The 20,029-nt window shown below is 32.4% G+C and overlaps 2 protein-coding genes across 2 annotated transcripts; both read left to right on the plus strand.

Moving 5' to 3' along the window:
- LOC109346142 lies at positions 4,127 to 8,767 on the plus strand. Its single transcript, XM_019585542.1, has 4 exons — positions 4,127 to 4,322; positions 4,419 to 4,523; positions 6,954 to 7,184; positions 8,385 to 8,767. Coding segments are annotated over exons 1-4 (585 nt in total). The 5' UTR covers positions 4,127 to 4,321; the 3' UTR covers positions 8,633 to 8,767.
- Positions 12,128 to 15,497, plus strand: LOC109346143 (pentatricopeptide repeat-containing protein At1g25360). The gene is made up of 2 exons (XM_019585543.1): positions 12,128 to 14,945; positions 15,037 to 15,497. The coding sequence occupies exon 1, from the start codon at positions 12,420 to 12,422 to the stop codon at positions 14,781 to 14,783; it is 2,364 nt and encodes a 787-aa protein (XP_019441088.1). The 5' UTR covers positions 12,128 to 12,419; the 3' UTR covers positions 14,784 to 14,945; positions 15,037 to 15,497.

Raw genomic sequence — 20,029 nt, forward strand, 5'->3', positions numbered from 1 at the left:
GCAGTACACCAACCTGCGTCTTTGGTTTTTAACTTGTCACTCCAAGTCTTGGCAGCACACCAACCTGCGTTCTTGGCTTTGACCTTTATGTATCCAAATTCTGGCAGTACACCAACCTGCGTCTTTGGTTTCACCTTTTCACTACAAATTCCAGCATTACATCGACCCGTGTCGTTGGTCCACATCCAACTTTGCCACGCCTTCCAAGGGCAAACTCAGATCATGTTTCAAATAACTTCGTTTTCATGATGATAAGCACTTGAGATGTTGTCAAGGAAATTTATATGGACCTTGACAAAATTAGTATTCATTTCTTTACTAGTTACTTACCATGATATCTCACGAACCTCAGTTTGTTTGTTATCAGGTACGCAACAGGTAAAGAGGGGCAGCTGTGAATACTCACTTTTTGTCCAGTCCAATAAACTGATTTTGCAATAAGAGATATTTTTGTTAATACCCATAAACTGATTTTAATTTTAATTATATATATTAATATTTAACTCGAAAATGTGAAATATATAATAAAAATAAAATTGCAAACTGATTCCTATTATAAGTATTTATATAAATATTTAAATCCGAAAATAGGAAATAATAAAATAACAATTTGATTTGAAGTGAAGGTGCTTCCTAAAATGGCTCAACCACTATGTGAGTGGGAGTCAGTTACCCAATTTTAAAGGAATAGGGTTATGCTTCTATTTTTTTAAAGAGGTTGATAAAGAAGAAAGGAGGCACCGAACAGAAAAAAAAGAGAGAGGAAATCAGAGGAAAAAATAGAATTCCAAAATTAAGGAGAAATTCACACACAGAGAAGAGAATTGTAGTGAAGTTACCGGAATAGGATTATTGCAGTAAGCGAATTCAGGTTAGTAATGTGTATTACATTCATACTAATTATAGTACACTACCATGCTTCATATATCAATGATATTCATCCTATAATAACATGTATAATTTTATATCAATTTCGTATGATGATCACTAACGAATAGAGACATATTTCTTATTCACTGTTATAATATTGATGCATATACCAGGACCTTGAATATTCATGAATGTTTATGTCTTTAGTGGATGAACAAAAATAACATAAACTAAACCAAACAACATCAATTTAACACCTAAAACAGAATCAATTTCTTTCCAATAATGAAACATATGTACTATAGGACCATCAAATAATAGATTAAATCAGTAATAGTGTTCATTCCCTTAACTCATCAATTAAAATCACAATCTATCATCCCTCAACACCGCATTTTGTAAACCTGAAATAAAAAATAAAAATAAAAAAAAGAGATCAATCCGACCCGGAATTTTGAACCACCGTGAGACCACCGTGCGGTGCTACAAACTGGACCGACATGACAACCGGAGAAGATGAAGAAAAATAGAGAAGTCAGCTTGTTCAGGTGCACCTCCTCACAGTGGGGTTAACCCGAGTTCACGAACCTGTAGCTAATACCGTGAATGATTGGTGTGCCTTCCGCCATTCGCACCACCGCAATCCACCTGCATTCATTCACTACCATCGCTGAAAAAAATAGGAGTAACTTCAGTTAGGGATTCTAAATCCCTTTTCTCCTCATTTACCTATTTATTTAGTGCAGGTGGAGGTAACCGTGTGTTACCCCCTTTACACTCTTTATTTACTTTTATTAATAATAATAATAATAATAATAATAATAATAATAATAATAATAATAGGGGTAACCGTGTGTTACCCCCAACAGCTCTTTTATAATAATAATAATAATAATCTATACTATTAATAAACAGAGAGTAACAAAGAAGAAGGGAGAGAACACTGGCACAAAAGAAAAAAAGAGAAGAAGAAAGAAGCACGTAAAAAAAAATAGTATTGTAAACTGTCACATGCGCATACACATACACACAGGTATATAGAGATTGGAGGAAGAGGAATTTGAATGCTAAAAAGGTACAACCAACAAAGCAAGCAGTAAACAAAGGATCCAGGTTAGTCATTCATACCACATCCATAAGATCTACACATGAAAAAGAGTTTTTTGTCTAGCATTGTCCTGGTTATACTTTAAGAGAAACATATATATGTATTATTAGTTGCATTCAAAAGCACTCCATCATTAGGCCTAAATGATAATATGCAAACATTGCTTCTTGTTAATAAGATAATTCATAATAAAACAAGTTTGTTGCAATTTGTTCTCTCCTGTGTATCTCGCTGAATTGAGTGCTTGAACATTTGAGGTTACCTTTCCTCTTTCCTATACGTACTCCAGAATAGAACAAATAAGTGTATCAAAACAATATAAGTTTATGTTAAAGAGGTTTAAAACAGAAAGAGATTCCAATAATCCTATTGCTTCGGTCCATCACACCATTGCCATAAAAGCTGCTGAAATTGGTCTTACATTTAGGGATTTCATTCCCTTTGGTTTTTTAAACCAACAGGGGTAACACGGTACCCCTTTTTTCTAAATGTTTGTTTTTTTACTTTTTTTATTTGTTTTAGTTTTTTTTCATTTGTTTGTTTTAATTTATTTGTTATTCATTCCCTTTAATTCACTTTTATGTCATTATGTGTTTATGGGCTTCTAGCCCATTTAGCTAAGAATGAAAACCATTAAATTTATTACCATTTGTTTATGCTATTAGCTACTAAAGATTGTTTTTGACCAAGATATTATATTGATTTATTTTAGCATGTCTTATCAATAAACAATCAAATTGAAAAAGTATTTTAAAGGAGAAATTAATAGTGAGGTTACAACTCGCGTCGTATCTTACTTCTTACTTCGAACCTAGTATTGGTTGTGGTCATTTGTACTGCTCCTATTATTTATCGAAGTGAGAAGATGGTTAATGACCAATGTCGACTCTTCATCTATTAATTATCTCTTAAAAATATATAAGTTATTTAAAAACAAAAAAATGTTTTAAATTTTGTTTGGAATTTAATAATGAGGTTTAAAACTCGTATTGTATCTTTCTTCTCACTTCGAGTCGAGAATCGGTAGCGGTCACTTGTACTGCTTCTGCTATCTATCGAAATGGAAAGAGAGTAAGCAATCAATGTTGATTCTTCGTCTATTAATTCTACTCTAATTAAATTCAAACAAATTTTTAAGCTTTACTTTATAAAAATAATAACAAGTTTTAATTGTTTTAGGATTCAATAGCGAGGTTACAACTCGTGTTGCATCTTTCTCTTCGCTTCGAGCCGAGAACCGGTCACGGTCATTTGTACTGCGTATGCTATCTATCGAAGTGGGAAGAGGGTAAGCAATCAATGTTGCCTCTTTGTCTATTAATTCCACTCTAATTAAATTCAAACCAATTTCTAAATCTTTTAATCAAACCAAATTAATTTTTTAAGAACTACGTAGTCTTGATTTCCCTATTGCACCCGGGGATACGTAGGAGCAATATGAACTTGTCAGACACAAATAAAAATATAAAAAATATTTTGTTTAATCAATTTAATTTAAATAAATTAAGGGTATTCAATGTATGCAATTAGTTAGGGTACCGTTTTATTACGGGCGAACGGGGTGCTAATACATTCCTTAATTCGTAATCGACTCCCGAACCTGGATATCAAAAATCCAAAAGCCCAATTTGATTTGGGCTTTAAAGATTTTTCTACATTTTTAACCATAAAATATAGTAGCGACTCTAAGAGGTTGCGTAACCGAAAGCCGGGGCGTGACACACTCTAAACAAAAGAAACAATGATATAATATTTATGCAATATCTCTAAAAAAAATTATACACAATTAATAATGAGGAGTACATATTAGTACATTTATTTAATGAATAGAGTAGTAAATGATACACTTGTCGTGTAAATTTTAGTAACTGTATAAATTATAAAAGTGTACCATTCCATGTGTTATTATTCATGGTTAGTCAGAAAAATATTTAATCATTACTTTTTTTAACTTAAATGTATTTTTACTCAAACAATATCACATGGAGTGGTGACACACTTTGTGGTACAACAGCAGATGCAAAAAGTTGATTGTGGTGTTTAATAACCCATGATCTCAAGCCTCAGTAGACCCCACCATTCCCCAAGTGCTCAATTCAACGCGGGAATGCATCACCAGTTATGACTCTAGAATATGTCCTCCCATTTGTGTTCATACAAAATTTAAAAAAAATGATTTTTATGTGTTTGACAAAACCCAATAATCACTACCTATTTCATTTCTCCTTTCTTCATATTCTGGGACCAAAGTTGTTATTCCCCAAACACCTTCTTGCCCATCAACCAGGTTTTGTTATTTTTTATTGGGCAAACTCAAAGTAAGGAACTTGAAGCAAATAAACAAGTGGGTATTTGAATTTCTTTTTTTTTTTGTTATGTTTGGCTTTGTAATGAAATATCTTGATTTGATCTGAAATGGGTTTATTATTGTTTTGTTCAGTGTATCCAAAAGTGAAGGTAAGACTGGAACCGTTTCAAGAGGATGTTGATGATGGAGATGTGAAGGACTTTTGTTTGAAATCTTTTCTCTCTCTTTCTTCTCCAGGTAAATTATATATACATTCTAATTTTCAACTTCTATTTTCTTAATGATTATACAACTAAATTAATTTGTAAGCATATGTTATATTAAAAATTGCCCATTTAGTTTCGGAAATATTAGAGCATCTACATCACCAAATTAAACTTTCTTTCTTATTTGTCTCACACATTATTTTATAATTTATTACAACTTCAGAATAACATATATTTTTTCTCACAATAGTAAACGTCAATTTTATTCTTATTTAGGTGACACAACATCTAACTTTATTCAACGACATCTCTTCATTTTCCTTTGGAAAAGAACAACAGAGAATTGTTCTTATTTAAGAATAAAAATCAGAAAAAATGACAACAGAATAAGAATGTTCTTATTCCGTTAAGAAAAACCTTGAAAACAACCACGCTCTTATGAATCAGTCATATTACTTGTTTACTAAATATCAAACATATATTTATTTAGAATATGATAGAACATTATGGTGTCGTTGTATAATTTGTTGCTCATGCTGACAGCTCAGAATAGCAATATAATCAATTGCTTAGCTTTAGCAGAATGACTTGACCTCCAAGAGAAAAATTCTGAGAGGGAATCCAGCTCAATATGAGCACTCTGAAATCTGAACCTCCGGGCTTAGATGACCTCCTCCGGCTAATGATGGACCTAGAAATTTTAGGTTGTAGGGATGACACATCTCATTCTTATGATATTCATATTAGAGAAGTTTCTTTTAAGTCTTGCATTTGTCACCGGCAGTGTCAAAGCTAACTTTGAAAGCTTGTGTATGGATAATATATGACATGTTTCTTGGTCTTCTCAAGCTTTATAGAAAGATCATTGATTGCCCCTAATTCTAAAAATGTACTGTCAAAACATATATCAGTGAAATAATTTTCAGGCTGGTTATGTAGTGGCAAAAGTTCCACGAGAGAAAAATCTAAAGGATAAAATTGAACCAAACGATTCAACTTCTCCTTGTTAAATCAGAAAATGAATCTCTTGAATTTAAGCATACTACATAAATAAACAGCTTAGTGTTCCCTTCTGTAAAATGATTACTCAACTCTTGAAGTTGTCTATCAAGCACATCAATCATAGAAGATAACAAAAACTAAATTAAGATAACCCCTTCCTTCTTGATTGTGGCTTCTTTCAATGTAACATTTTTTTCCGATAACACATGCTTAAATGTCGCCATGTGGGGGCTAAGTGCCACCTGGGCCCTTGCTTGCTCCTAGCCACCCCAAATTTCAGAGTGTAATTTAACATCCTCATTGACACTCTGAACTCCAATTTTATGTATCCCACAATTGATCCAATACATCAAATAATGGATAGTTATGATTAGACTAGAAAGCCTAAGAAAGGAATCATAAGAAACTCTTACTTCACTATTGCCACAGCAACCAACAAGTGACAGCCCAAGTACTCTACCAATTCCCCAGCATCTAGCTGCCACTAATTCTCCAAGTAGGCGTAGTGCAAATAGCCAGGGTGAATTAAGTGTTTTTTGCAATGGTGACCATTAGGATCAGCATCGGACCATCTCTGACATCTACCGGTGGTGTTAAGCCTAGAATGAGTAAAATCCACACAAAATACATTATTCTCTCATGTCATTAACTTTTCCATATCTGCTTTCAAGGAGGGGAAGTAGCATCAGTAGGTTCTCTCTGCAGAAATGGGTAACCTCTTTTCCTTTTCAGGGACAGGGAAATTGCTAGTAGTACAAGTATCTTACTTGTAAGCCTTTGATATGAATGTCCTACACTCCCTAATCTTCTATTATAATTCAATACTGCTTTAATCTTGAGTGCTTTGAACATTTTACACTGACTTTTAAATAAAGGAGAGGTAGTGTATGGTGCCCCTTCCATTGTTGACAATTCTAAATAAAATATGCATAAATAGTCCTGATGTTGTCTTGGTTCTTTATACGATATCCATGCCAATCATTGAATATTAAGAAATAAGATAACAGTTCATCCCCACTAATGGAATCTTTGAAAAATGAAGTCCATACTTCCATATCAGACATGGATTTCTTCCTTTCTATGGCTTGACTGAGCATGTCATTTTGCACTAGTAGCTCTACTCTAGTTCTTTTCTGTGGCTTTCTTCGAAGATGCTATTTACTAGAAAAATAGGTGAAGTATTTGAAGCAATACTTGGGTGAGTAATCATGTGGAGGAGTCATGCAGTCTTTATATTCTTTTCCATTTCAATTGTCATATTTCTTCCCTATCGTTTTGGCCTAAGCTTGATGAACAAGAGTGTGATTTATATTTCACTAATGCGATGTTCATTATGTTCATCATTATCATTCTTTTGATTGTCTTCACAATCTGGTTTACAATTAGTAGAACTGTTGTGGTGTGCTGTCCATGCCGTTCTATTTAACTGATATAAAACCACCTTTGTCTGGTTTTACAGTGGCGGACAAGAACAATGTCATTGGGCAATCCAATGTCAAAGTGCCAAAGTGTTATCTTCCTCATGTACCTACTCTGCGAGTACATGTAAGTGAAAATTTTGGGGACTGCAGTTTGTCAATTGATTCTTTAGGATCTACAGGAACTGAGAAGGATGACAGTACTGATGAGAATAGACAACATATTAGATTCATTCCAATTCGACGCCCACGTGCTGTCATTTCTAGTCCAGGTAAATCTCACACTTTTTTATTTGTTGTTGAAGTATATTTATGTATATACCAAAAGTCCAATGTGTCTAAGGTAGTATTATGTTATTAGTTAATAACATAATCTCACACTTTTTTATGTATATTTATATATATATATGTGTGTCTAAGGTAGTATTATGTTATTAGTTAATTTCCTTAGGAGTGTGCCCAATGTAAAGGGCATTAGTGCCTGTGCTATACTGCCATCGAGGTTGCACTCCTCTATAAATGGAGGGCTATGGCCTGCAGTTTATGTAATGTTTCAGTAACAACTCTAGAGTAATTTAGCAAGATCACTGTGTTCCCTCCCACCTTCTCTTGACCTCTCCCTCTCCCGTAATGAAGTTTCATGTGACATACCATCTGATGTCGATTCGGTTAGCAGAGTTTAACCTACAGCAACATTGATGCCTGTGGTCGGCAAGTATTGCCTGTATTCTCGTCTACAACTCTTAGAACAGGTCCAAATGTTACATTTGTTTTGTGGAAAATATGCCTATTGGGTTCTATATGTTGAAGAAATTTGGTGAAACTGAAGCATTCCAGATTCAAAAGGGAGGTTTTTGTGTGTATATTATTTTAAAACCTATCTGCTGCAAAACACTAAGATTGTTTGCCTTTGTAACGTCATGAGTTCAAATCCTGGAAACAACTTCTTCGCTTGTGAGGGTAAGACTGCATACATCTATCCACCCCAAACCCTACTAGGTGGGGGCCTCGTTCACTAGGCCGCCTTTTTTTGTGCAAAAGTGGTCAAAGTATATTTTGGCAGATATTTCATGTTATTAGTGGGATCAGTATGTTTTTCAATATTTTGGAGTCTATCCTTTCTGTTTTAAATCTAAAGCAACTCAACACATGAAAAAAAACAATTGCAAACACATGGTTCTGACCACTCATAAGAACCTAAAATATTTAAAATAAAAATCACTTCTGGTTAATGGAGAAGAAAAGGAAAATCATGGTTTAATTTATGAAGTTGGGAGAATGAAATGCATTATCCCGAAGATTTAGATTAGATAGATATAATTCTAGAAAGCACCATTAATCATGTGTTCTGTTTTTACTTTCCTTGTTTAAAGGTATGAGGTATCTGCATTCTGCATGCAGTTTGATCCACATTTTGTTATGTGCTGTCTCACAAAGTTGACCTCTCAACTCTGTTTCAATCTTGTATTCAGCTAATGACATTTTGATCCGGAATAGAAACAAGATTAGAGATGAAAGACTTTGTGCTACAAAGAATGGTGCTGTGCTACAAAATAGACATGCAAAGTGTGAAGTTAAATCTCATGAGGTTACTTATCCTTCAGACACAAGAAAATCCAAGGAACCTGAGTCTAATGATAAAGTTGATCCTATAGTGAAGAAAAAGGTCAACAAAAGCAGCATAAAGTCAGAAAATGTACCTAGGATTTGGAAATTTTAGAGACATTGAATTTAGGAGCATTAGTAGTTGAGAAAATAGTACATGTTTTGATGTAACTCACATTTAATACCCCCACACCAATATGGAATGTTTACTTATGTGTGTGAGAGTGTGATACTTGAAGGATGTGTGCGGATTGATTTTTGGATGGAATAAAACGAAATTACAAAGCTTGAGAATTATTTTACAATTGAATTTCATGGTTTTTAAGTCTTTATCTTCCTTTTATTACTTCAAAAAACCAAGTCGCAAATAGACCTTTAAAGAAAAACTAAAAATGCTAGTGGGTGAGATACCATTTATCCTTTTTTATTTGTATTATTATTAATTTTATTATTATTATTCATACCTGAGCTTTTCTAAGATTGTATATATATTTGTAGAAAAATGAATATCTGGGTGGCCAACACAAAGCCTATGAATGTAATTGGATTTTTGTTTCTGGTGGCTAACATAAAGTTTATGAATTTTATTGGTTATATCTCTTGCTTATAGATTAAATGATTCTCTGAGATTAACTTAATAGTTAATACTATATAATTTCATGTGTACCGTTAACCTTATAAGTTTTGTAGTTACTGATGGGGGTAATGCTTTATTCCAAAATAACGGTTGAATTTTAAGTTGGTAGAAAAAATCAGGTAGCACTCCCCAAAATCCTGATCAAGAAATTAAAGGAATGCTTGAGATTAACTTGATAAGAAATTTCATGCATATTGATACTTGATATATTGATGGTCTGATTGTATTTAAGAATTTCCTTAATATATAAGGATTTCCTCATCTTTTAGTTGAAATGAGAGGGAATGAAATGAATATGAAAGGAAAATAACGTTTTTCATTTTCGGTTGAGAAAGGGAAAATGAGGTAAAAATGTATGGGACTGACCTATTTTAGGTTCCCTCCAGGAAGAGGAGGAAAAGTTTGAGAATCGGACTTAGCCATAACTCCTAAAACTATAAAAGAAATCGTTTTTATATTAGCCACAAAATATAACTTTGGCTAAAATGCCTACAAATCTAAAATTTATTATTTCTTTGCCTTTTCTTCATATTTGTTTTTAGGTTGACAATGAACAAAAAGAACTCAACATCCATTCAAAACTTGACTTGTTATTTAGCTTGATAAATTTAGTTCCAAAGAAAATAAAAAGTTAAAAATTAAGTTCGTTAAATAAATAAATTGAACTTAGGTCAAGTATAATTCAACTTATAAGGTTAATGAGCTAACTGGATTATATATACATACATATATTGTATACACATATATTATTTAATTTTATAAATATTAAATAAAGGGAAAAGTGCATAAAATCCTCCTAAACTTTATGTATTTTGCAAATAGGTATCATGAACTATTTTTTCTTTCCGATTACCCCTTAAATTTTGTTATTTTGTGAAATTAGCCCGTATAAATATAATGTTAAACTACTGATGAATAATAAGAAAATTGTTGGGATGTAACTCACAATAAGTGGTTTGTTCATTTTATTTTTGTAATGAAACTTTAGTAACTTTTATGTGCCCTATTATTTTCGGGGGCTTAAAGCCACTGCTGTGTTGGTTTTATGTTGGAATGGTTTTGCAGAGAATGCATACAATAACAGAAGTAGAATTGAAGGAATAAATACTTGAATTAGAGGAGTTCCTAACATGAAAGGAAACTCTTAAAAATGAATCATTATACTCACTATATCAATCTAAATTATTTTCAACAGTAATTTAATATCACCTCCACACTACTACTAATATCTTGTATTGCTTAAACGTGTGACAAATTATCCAAGATTTGCAAATAATCAGAGAGCGCTTCAAAGTCTGCATAGATCAATAGTAAAATAAACATCTTAGAACCTCGCTTATATCTAAAAATGGAGGGTGATGGCTTGTTATTTATAAGTATGACCAATTTTATCAATAATTAAAGTTTTAGGGGTAATTATGAAGAAAAAATAATTTATGGTATCTATTTGCAAAAACCATAAAGTTTATGGTGTTTTTATACATTTTCCCTCAAATAAAAAATCATCATTCAAGCTATCGAACTGAATCAATCAAGCTAATGAATTGAACTAAACATTTGGTAAACTCATCATGAACCATACTAATTTGAGTTGACAAGTCAAACTGAACAATTCATGAATTTCAATCGATTGGAATTCGAGCTGAAAACATAACTCGTTTCAAACTCAAGTCAATTCATATTAAATTTAAATGAGTAAAACCCTAGTTCAACTCAGTTAATTTTATTTTCCATCGTTCTCATAATAGAACAAGGACTTGCAAAAAATGCTAGTTTAATACAAGGAATGACTAATTGATGTTTTTACTTGCTTTTTATATAAAATAATTCATATTAGTGAGAATAAGTATTTCAATTTGTTGTATATGTTTACTGGATTTAATTAAATTAGTTTCAATCAACTATAATTTGGGTCCACTCATGGGAGACTGTAACGAAAGATTGCTAGAGTTTGATTTATTAACATAAGTTAAGTACATGCAACTTTAATTTAGTTTCGTTTATGATCGGTGAAAATATCAAGTCATTATACAGATTTGACAAGTTAATACGTTGACAATTAGTCACCATGTTAAACGGGGACAAACTAAATTATTAACGATCAACATGTGTCATGGGGACTTCACCAAGTCATTATACTAATGGTTGAGAGTTCGATTCCTATAAATAACACTTGTTGGGAGGGACAATTACGAACCTCGAATGAGATTAGCATTTTATCAAAAAAGGTGAGGTACCCTTTGTACCAAAAAGACTAAATTATTAAAGATTAATCAACAAGATGTTGGTCTAGTGGTGTATGGTACCGTTAGGTCAAAAGATGACTAAAATGTCAAGAATTTAATTCTTGAGAACGATATTTGTGTTAGGAGAGACATCCACAAATCTCGAAAATAATTAATTCCTTATCCATAAGAATACATCTGTACCCAAAAAAAAAACATTATCAAAGATCACAATGTAATAGACTTAATCCTAAAATAAGTTATAGTTAGTACCAATAATTTCGCAAGTTAACTTTTAACTGAGTGTTTAATGACTAATATGTTAAGAATATTTGAAGTATCAAATTGAGTTTTAATTATTTGAATAGGCATTGTTAATAGTTTTAAAATCTATGCATAGATAGTATAAAGTTTTTTATGATGTCACCTCATTGTATACTATAATTTATATTACTTTTGTTTGAGATTCAATATGTTAACATATGAATGATTTACTATTGTAGAAAAACTTACACTATTTATATATACATATTAAATTTTATATATATAATCCACCATTTACCATTTATTTTCAAAAGTAACACTAGAAAATTTAAATTTAGTGAGTGTATATAAATTTATACTTTTCTCTCAACTATGTATTAAACCCCTAATGGCTAGGTCGACCAACAAGTACGTCCATGGAAAAAAGTAACAACTTTATTGCCCAAACCCAACAAGAGAAAACAACAAGAACACTAAGAATATAGCATACATGTTCATCTCACTAACTCTAACTCATTTCCCTCAATTTTTGTGTTAACACAATCAAATTATGCCACAACAACTTCCATTCAAATCATCACACTCATACACTGTCGTGAGTTCGTGACTACCAAAAGGTATTAATATAGTGGTGTGATGTCCAATAGATTCCTAGATAGGCCAAAAGGTAAAAGTTGGATTGCAGAGTTACACATGGTTAGACGAGGCAGTCACGCACCCGAATGAATTAGTTCTTTGGTTATACAAAAAATACACTATCATAACTCACTCACAAGATGGAGCATCGCAATATGGCCAATCGTTACTTAAAACAACTCACTCTATGCTCCGAAACCATCGCACGTGTCGTCCACGCCCGCATCCTAACCTCTGGTTTCAGGCCATCTTCTTACATCCTCAACCGTCTCATTCATGTTTACTGCAAATCTTATAACATCCGCTATGCCCGCCAACTGTTCGATAAAATTCCCAAACCGGATATTGTTGCAAGAACTACTTTGCTTGTGGCGTATGCTTCTACTGGTAACATAAAACTCGCTAAGCAAGTTTTTAATGCTACCCCGTCGAGTATGCGTGACACTGTTAGCTACAATGCCATGATCACTGTGTATTCTCATAGCCGTGATGGTCATGCTGCTCTTCAACTCTTTATAGAGATGAAAAGGAAAGGGTTTTTTCCTGATTCGTATAGCTTCTCGAGCGTGCTTAGTGCCTTGTCGCTGATTGCTGATGAGGAGAAGCACTGCAAGCAGTTGCATTGCGAGGTGATCAAGTCTGGAGTGGGATATTTGTCTTCTGTTTTGAATTCTTTGATAACTTGTTATGTTAATTGCGCTTCTTCACCTTTGGTGTCCTCGTCATTGGTCATGGGTTCTGCTAGGAAGTTGTTTGATGAGATGCCTGAGAGGGATGAATTGTCGTGGACCACAATGATTGCTGGTTATGTGAGGAACAATGATCTTGATGCAGCACGTGAGATTCTGGATGGGATGACTGAAAAGATAGTTTGTGCTTGGAATGCAACGATTTCCGGTTATGTGCAGCATGGGTTTCATGACAAGGCATTTGAATTGTTTAGGAAAATGCATTTGATGGGAATTCAGCAGGATGAGTATACTTATACAAGTATGATTAGTGCTGCTTCCAATGCTGGATTGTTCAAGATTGGAAGACAGGTGCATGCTTACATGCTAAGAACAGAGGCACAACCTTCTGAACATTTTATTTTATCTGTAAATAATGCTTTGATTACATTTTACACTAAATGTGGTAAAGTAGCTCAGGCAAAGGAAATTTTCAACAAGATGCCTGTAAAGGATCTTATTTCATGGAATGCGATTTTGTCCGCATTTGTCAATGCTCGATGCATTGAGGAAGCTAACTCTATTTTTAAGGAGATGCCAGAGAGGAATCTCCTAACATGGATTGTGATGGTATCGGGCTTAGCAAAAAATGGTTTTGGAGAAGAAGGTTTGAAGTTATTCAACCAGATGAGGGTAGAGGGACTAGAACCATGTGATTATGCATATGCTGGAGCGATTACGTCTTGTTCTGTTCTTGGATCATTAGACAATGGACAACAAATCCATTCTCAGGTAGTTAGATTAGGCCATGATGCAAGCCTCTCTGTCAGCAATGCAATGATTACGATGTATGCAAGATGTGGTCTTGTTGAATCTGCCTATACTGTGTTTCTCACAATGCCATACGTGGATTCAGTATCCTGGAATGCCATGATTGCAGCCCTTGCACAACATGGACGTGGTGTTGAAGCCATTCAGCTTTATGAACAGATGTTAAAGGAAGATATATCACCCGATAGGATAACATTTCTCACTATTCTTTCTGCTTGCAGCCATGCTGGCTTGGTCAAAGAGGGGCGCCATTATTTTGATACAATGTCTGCTTCTTATGGTATAACCCCAGGAGAGGATCATTATGCTCGTTTAATTGATTTGTTGTGTCGCGCTGGTATGTTCTCAGAAGCAAAGAATGTAACTGAATCCATGCCTTTTGAGTCTGGTGCACCAATTTGGGAGGCTCTTCTTGCTGGCTGTCGGATTCATGGGAACATTGATTTAGGTATTCAAGCTGCTGAACGACTCTTTGAGCTTATGCCACAGCTTGACGGAACCTATATAATCTTGTCTAATATGTATGCAACTTTAGGTCAGTGGGATGAAGTGGCCAGGGTAAGGAAATTAATGAGGGACCGAGGGGTTAAGAAGGAACCTGGCTGCAGTTGGGTTGAGGTTGAAAACATGGTCCACGTGTTTTTGGTTGATGATGCTGTACACCCTGAGGTGCAAGAAGTGTATATGTATCTGGAGCAACTGGTTATTGAAATGAGGAAATTGGGGTATGTTCCTGATACAAAGTTTGTGTTGCATGATATGGAATGTGAACATAAAGAGCATGCCTTGTCCACCCATAGCGAAAAGCTTGCTGTTGTTTATGGAATTATGAAACTTCCTTTAGGAGCTACTATCCGAGTTTTCAAAAATTTGCGGATATGTGGTGACTGCCATAATGCATTCAAGTTTATTTCCAGAGTGGTAGGGCGAGAGATAATTGTGAGAGATAGGAAGAGGTTTCACCATTTCAGAAATGGTGAATGTTCTTGCGGCAACTACTGGTAGCAAGAGTTTCTGTTATTTGATTATTATCATCAAGGGATTTTAGCCTCAGAAGTGGTCAAACTGAATTAAAATATATATAGTAGAGCCGACCCCATCTAGTGGGACTAAGGCTTGGTTGTTGTTGTTGGAGCATCTGCAATCAGGAATCCGTTAATGATCATGGTAATACAAAAGTATCGTTTTTATTCCATGCTCATTTTTTTATTTTGCCAATGGTTTATTATGAACTTTAGTTTGGTTCTGCATTCTACAGGGTGTAAATTTGTCTAATCCTAATGCACATGAATGCTAGAGTTCATTATTGCTCTATCAAGTAATTAGGCTCTCACAAATGGTATTGGCAAGTGGTGCTCAATTTCAAAGGCCCAGGCAGAAGAAACATGAAACCCATTTTCACATGAGGTGGAACAAAATTTGGCACCCTGTTACTGCAATGCTCATTGATGTGCAAGAAAGCCCAAAACCCAACACTGAACCTGTGAAGTGTTAAGGATGAGAGAAGCTTTAGCTAGGCTCTGTGCAAGTATGGCTTCTTCTGATGAAAAGTGAGATAAGTGAGCCTATAATACATCTTAATCAACATATGGCCTCTTAAATGTCTAGTGTACTGAACTGCCTAATGCTTTGAATGGTTCAAGAAAGAAAATGAAAAGAAAGTGAGTTGAAAGAAAGAAAAGTAATGAAAAAGGAGATTATTTTGGTTTGAAAAAAATGAGTGGAATGGAAGATGTTGAATAAGTTGGATGACATATATATTTTCATTACACATTACATATAAAAATGTTCTTTAAGAGAAAATATATATGCACTAATATATTTATACAATGTTGTTACATAATTTGTTTTTTATATTTAATAATCATTTACTCTTCAAAATATGTAATGCAAATGAATGGTGTATGATGCATTGATTGTATACAAATCTTTACACTAACAGTGTATAAATATTATATATTTTTTATAATATTTGATTTGATATGTTGAACACATTTTGCTAAGAATTATGTAAATGTAGTTATGGGTAAGGTATATTTTTTACCATCAGTAAACCATGTAATTAAAGTCGGCTTGAACTGGCCAGTCCAACCAGTTCAACTGTAAATCAAATATATAATCACTCTGAACCTTTTATCTAATCAACTTCGAATCAAAATCAGCATGACTCGATTTAATTTGATTGATTTAATTCAAAAAACAGGTGATTCAAATGGTCAGACCGAAAAGACTGATAGAGTCCATCAAAAAATCTTTTTTAGAAAACAATCAAATTGAGATTGTTTGAGATGAAAAAATGATTTTAACTTAATTGTAGTTATGTTTGTTATTTGTTAATTTATGTTCTAGTAAAAATGTTTGGTTAATTAAATTTTAAATTTATTTATAATTATGTTGTTTCAATTGAATTTTAAAACATAAAACTTATGTTGATTGATGATGTTTTAACTTATTTATAATATTTTTTTTGTAATAATGGAAAAAATTGTTGATTGTTTAATTATGTATAAGAATGTTTTTAAATTTAAAATATAGACCTATTAAATAATGTTAGTTAGTATTATAAATATTTAAAAAATAATTAACATAAATCAAGTCAACTCATCCAATCATTAATATACTGATTCAATTAATAAGTTATTGACTAAGTATCAGTCATTTTTCGAATCTAAATTTAATAACACTAGTCATTAAAAAAACAAGTCACCCCTTCCTAAACCCTTCACGCCTCACTTCCAATCTTTAACCTTCCCTCAATTAGATTCATCGACATGCATATGTATTAAGTTTTTTATTCATTTACCAATGTCACTCCCCCTTTCCTTTTTTTTCTTACAATTTAAGATAAATGGCCAGACTAGTGATATTTTATGCCTTTATTATCTTCATTTTCTCTTAACACTGGCGTCCATATTCTACTGGTGAGGTGAGTTATGTAATAATAGTTGTAAAAAAAGTTTGTTACAAGTGCACTTTTCTACCTATTCATATTTTTACCTAAGAACTACTTTTGATCACTTCATTAGTTAGTATCCTCTCCATTTTACTTCAAAAAACAAAAGAAAATGTAATTTTCAATTACATATCTATTCATTTGATTATAATAAATTATACTTTTAATATTAAAAACTAAGAAAGAAATATGTATTTGACTCCTCATTAATGAAAAAGATACTTATTCTTCCAACATCATGTTCAATCATGAGAAATAGGATATATCACGATTTTTTAACATAACAAAATTATAAATTCTAATGTGTGTCTCGACCCATATTTTTATGTCATATTATTAAGTATTCATTTTAATATATTTATTTTCACAAAGTGAAAGACATAAGATTTCATGTTCACATCCCAAACAATCCTAGTGAATGATTTATTCATAACATTTAAAACCTCTCCATGGGTGACATTTAGAATTAAGAATGAGACTTCCTACAGCTAGTATGTTTTTCCTGCCATTGTAAATTAGAAATTATGAAGAATTCTTTTTCAGGGCCACAGAGAGTATCATTGGCCACTGGCAGCAATTTGGGCAAAGCCTAGGCCCGCTCAACATGTCTTATTCGCCCACGGACATTTCATAAGAGCAAAATAGGCAGCCCACAGACATTATTAGATAAAGTTTTAAATATCAAATATGTAAATGTATATGTATTTTGTCAAAATTGAAAAATTGTGTTCCATTTGTTATATATTTGTATTTTGTATATTATATGCATATGTACTATTCATTTTGTATTTTGTATGTAAATTATATACTATGCATATTTTATATCATATGTGCATTTACGTTTTGTATGTATTGTTTCATTTATATGATTATTTATTATGATAAATACATTCGTATGTAAATTATATATTATTTATTCTATATGAAGTGTATATAAATTTGTATATATTTCTTTTTAGTTTTATTTAGGGTGGCGCGCAAGTCGGCCCTGCTCATTTTAGGGTAGGTAGGACATGTTATTTCATGCTTTATTTAAAAACGAACATGATCATGTCGACTCTAATTTAGGCGGGCATTACATGAGCACAGACATATAGACTCTAGTTGCCAATACTAGTAGAGAGTATGTAGCTAGTGCGCAACACAAGGTCCATAATTAATGGAACGCAAATATTTTTTACTTAGAAAACTAATTATATTTCTATATGCCAAATACTTTGTTGTTTTTAATCATTTTTTAAATTTATTGTGTTCTGAATTACTATTAATATATTCATAAATTACTTCAATATTTTGTTGGTTGTAATGATTATTGTTTTTATTATCATATAGTTAATGTGTAATTGAAAAAAGAGTTCATCTTAAAGAAGAAAAATATGAGACCATTTAACCAGTATTTTAAGAACTGGACCGTAGTGGATGGTCCAACCAACCTGATCGCTGACCGGACTTCAAAACGACTTTGGTTTAGAGTTTTAATCAAATGAAGGTTGGACCGCTTTGAACTTGGGAAATTCTGGTCTGGCCATGTTAAACTCGGTTAAACCATATTAACCTGGGAAGTAAACTGAATGATTCACTTAAAAATAAAAAATGTAACACTATTCTAATTTTTTGTGTTACTCATGTCCAAAAAGGATGAAGAAATGTTACTTCAACGTAATTATACATGATTATTAATTATATAAAATTTTATATTTATAGATAAAAATTATTAATTATGTATGAAATCACTCGGTCAGACCGGACAATTTAACCATTTAAATCGGTTAAACGTAATACAAGATCTCTTCTAGTTTTACGTCTGGCTCGGATTTCACAATATTACATTTAACTCTTGTTTAAAATATAGTCTCATAAAATATATTGGACTCAAGTCCCTAATAAGTAACGATAATTAAGTCAGAAAATAAAATATATCTTATGTTCTCACCATTTATATTATATTTTTTTGTTCAAAACTTATGGTAAAAATATTTACATAATTAAATTATTTGATATCTAATGATATACATTTTTATTTTGTCACTGTAATTTTTTAAGTCATCAATTGTGTTTAAAATTTGATATTCAAATTTCATATAATTAGATTGGAGGTCCAAATTTTTTTCTGGCGCGCTAGGCCTACAAAATGTCAAGAATGCCAGTCATCTTTTTAACCCTTATATTTACAATGGAAATGAAATTGTAAATAAATATTAAGCAAAAATGGAAATAAAAATTACTCATTAAAGATAGTTATACACTTATACCAAGCTTTGATTTTATATATGGTATATAAATATATAGATTATATGTCCATTAAATTTTAAAGGTGTAGAATAGATAAAAATATATATTAGTAGGACTGATAAATTTAATTTTATAAAGATGATCAAAATATGATATAAAATACAAATATAATTTCTCAGTAATAGTAAAATAATGAAAAATAAAATTAGAATATCTTCCTATTATTTCCTTTTTAATAATAAATATATTAAATAGTAATACTAACATAAATAAATGCTAAAAAAATTTAAATATAAATTTATTATTAACAATGTGTTAGATTTAATTTTAGAGAGACAGTAAGAATAATATGTAAAATAAAAATTTAAGTTGTTAGTAAAAATAAAATAATACAATATTGTTAGGTATCAGTGGCGAAATACACCTAGAATGGGGTTGAATAGGTGTGACGGAGCTCAAGTTCCACTTTTTGGGTTTTTGCACACTTGCTGAAAAATGCTCAGTTAATCGATTAAGCATTGTTCATAATCGATTAACCAGTAACAGAAACAGAATGATGAGAACATCAACTTGCACAGTTATTAACCAACACTCAAACATATATATAACAGATACTATTATGCAAGATTAACAAGAACATAGCAAGGAACAAGCATGCAAAATATTAGCTCCAAACTCGCATTAAAACATCTTGAAATATAAAAGAGAAAAGGATAGAAAAGATTGCGCAGAGATTTTATCCTGATTCGTTTTGCTGTCCACTGCAAAACTACATCCAGTCCTCCCATCTGATTTGAGAGATTTTCATTCTTCACTATAAAACACAATGTACGTTACATACACACTTCCAAATACAAGACTCAAACGCTCCTTTCTTGGAACCCAAAGAACTTCGTCACCCTTGGTTTGACCTTTCCCAAAACCGCCTCCAATAAAACCTTTCTTACCGCGATTCGGCCCCAGCCAAGGTATCGCTCTTTATCCCAAGACCTCAAAGTCTTTATGTGAAGAACACCTTACCTAACCGCAGCTAGGATTTTCCCAATCCTTGAATAACAATGCTTTG

This window comes from Lupinus angustifolius, chromosome LG04 (genome assembly GCF_001865875.1).
Source record: "Lupinus angustifolius cultivar Tanjil chromosome LG04, LupAngTanjil_v1.0, whole genome shotgun sequence".
NCBI lineage: Eukaryota > Viridiplantae > Streptophyta > Magnoliopsida > Fabales > Fabaceae > Lupinus > Lupinus angustifolius.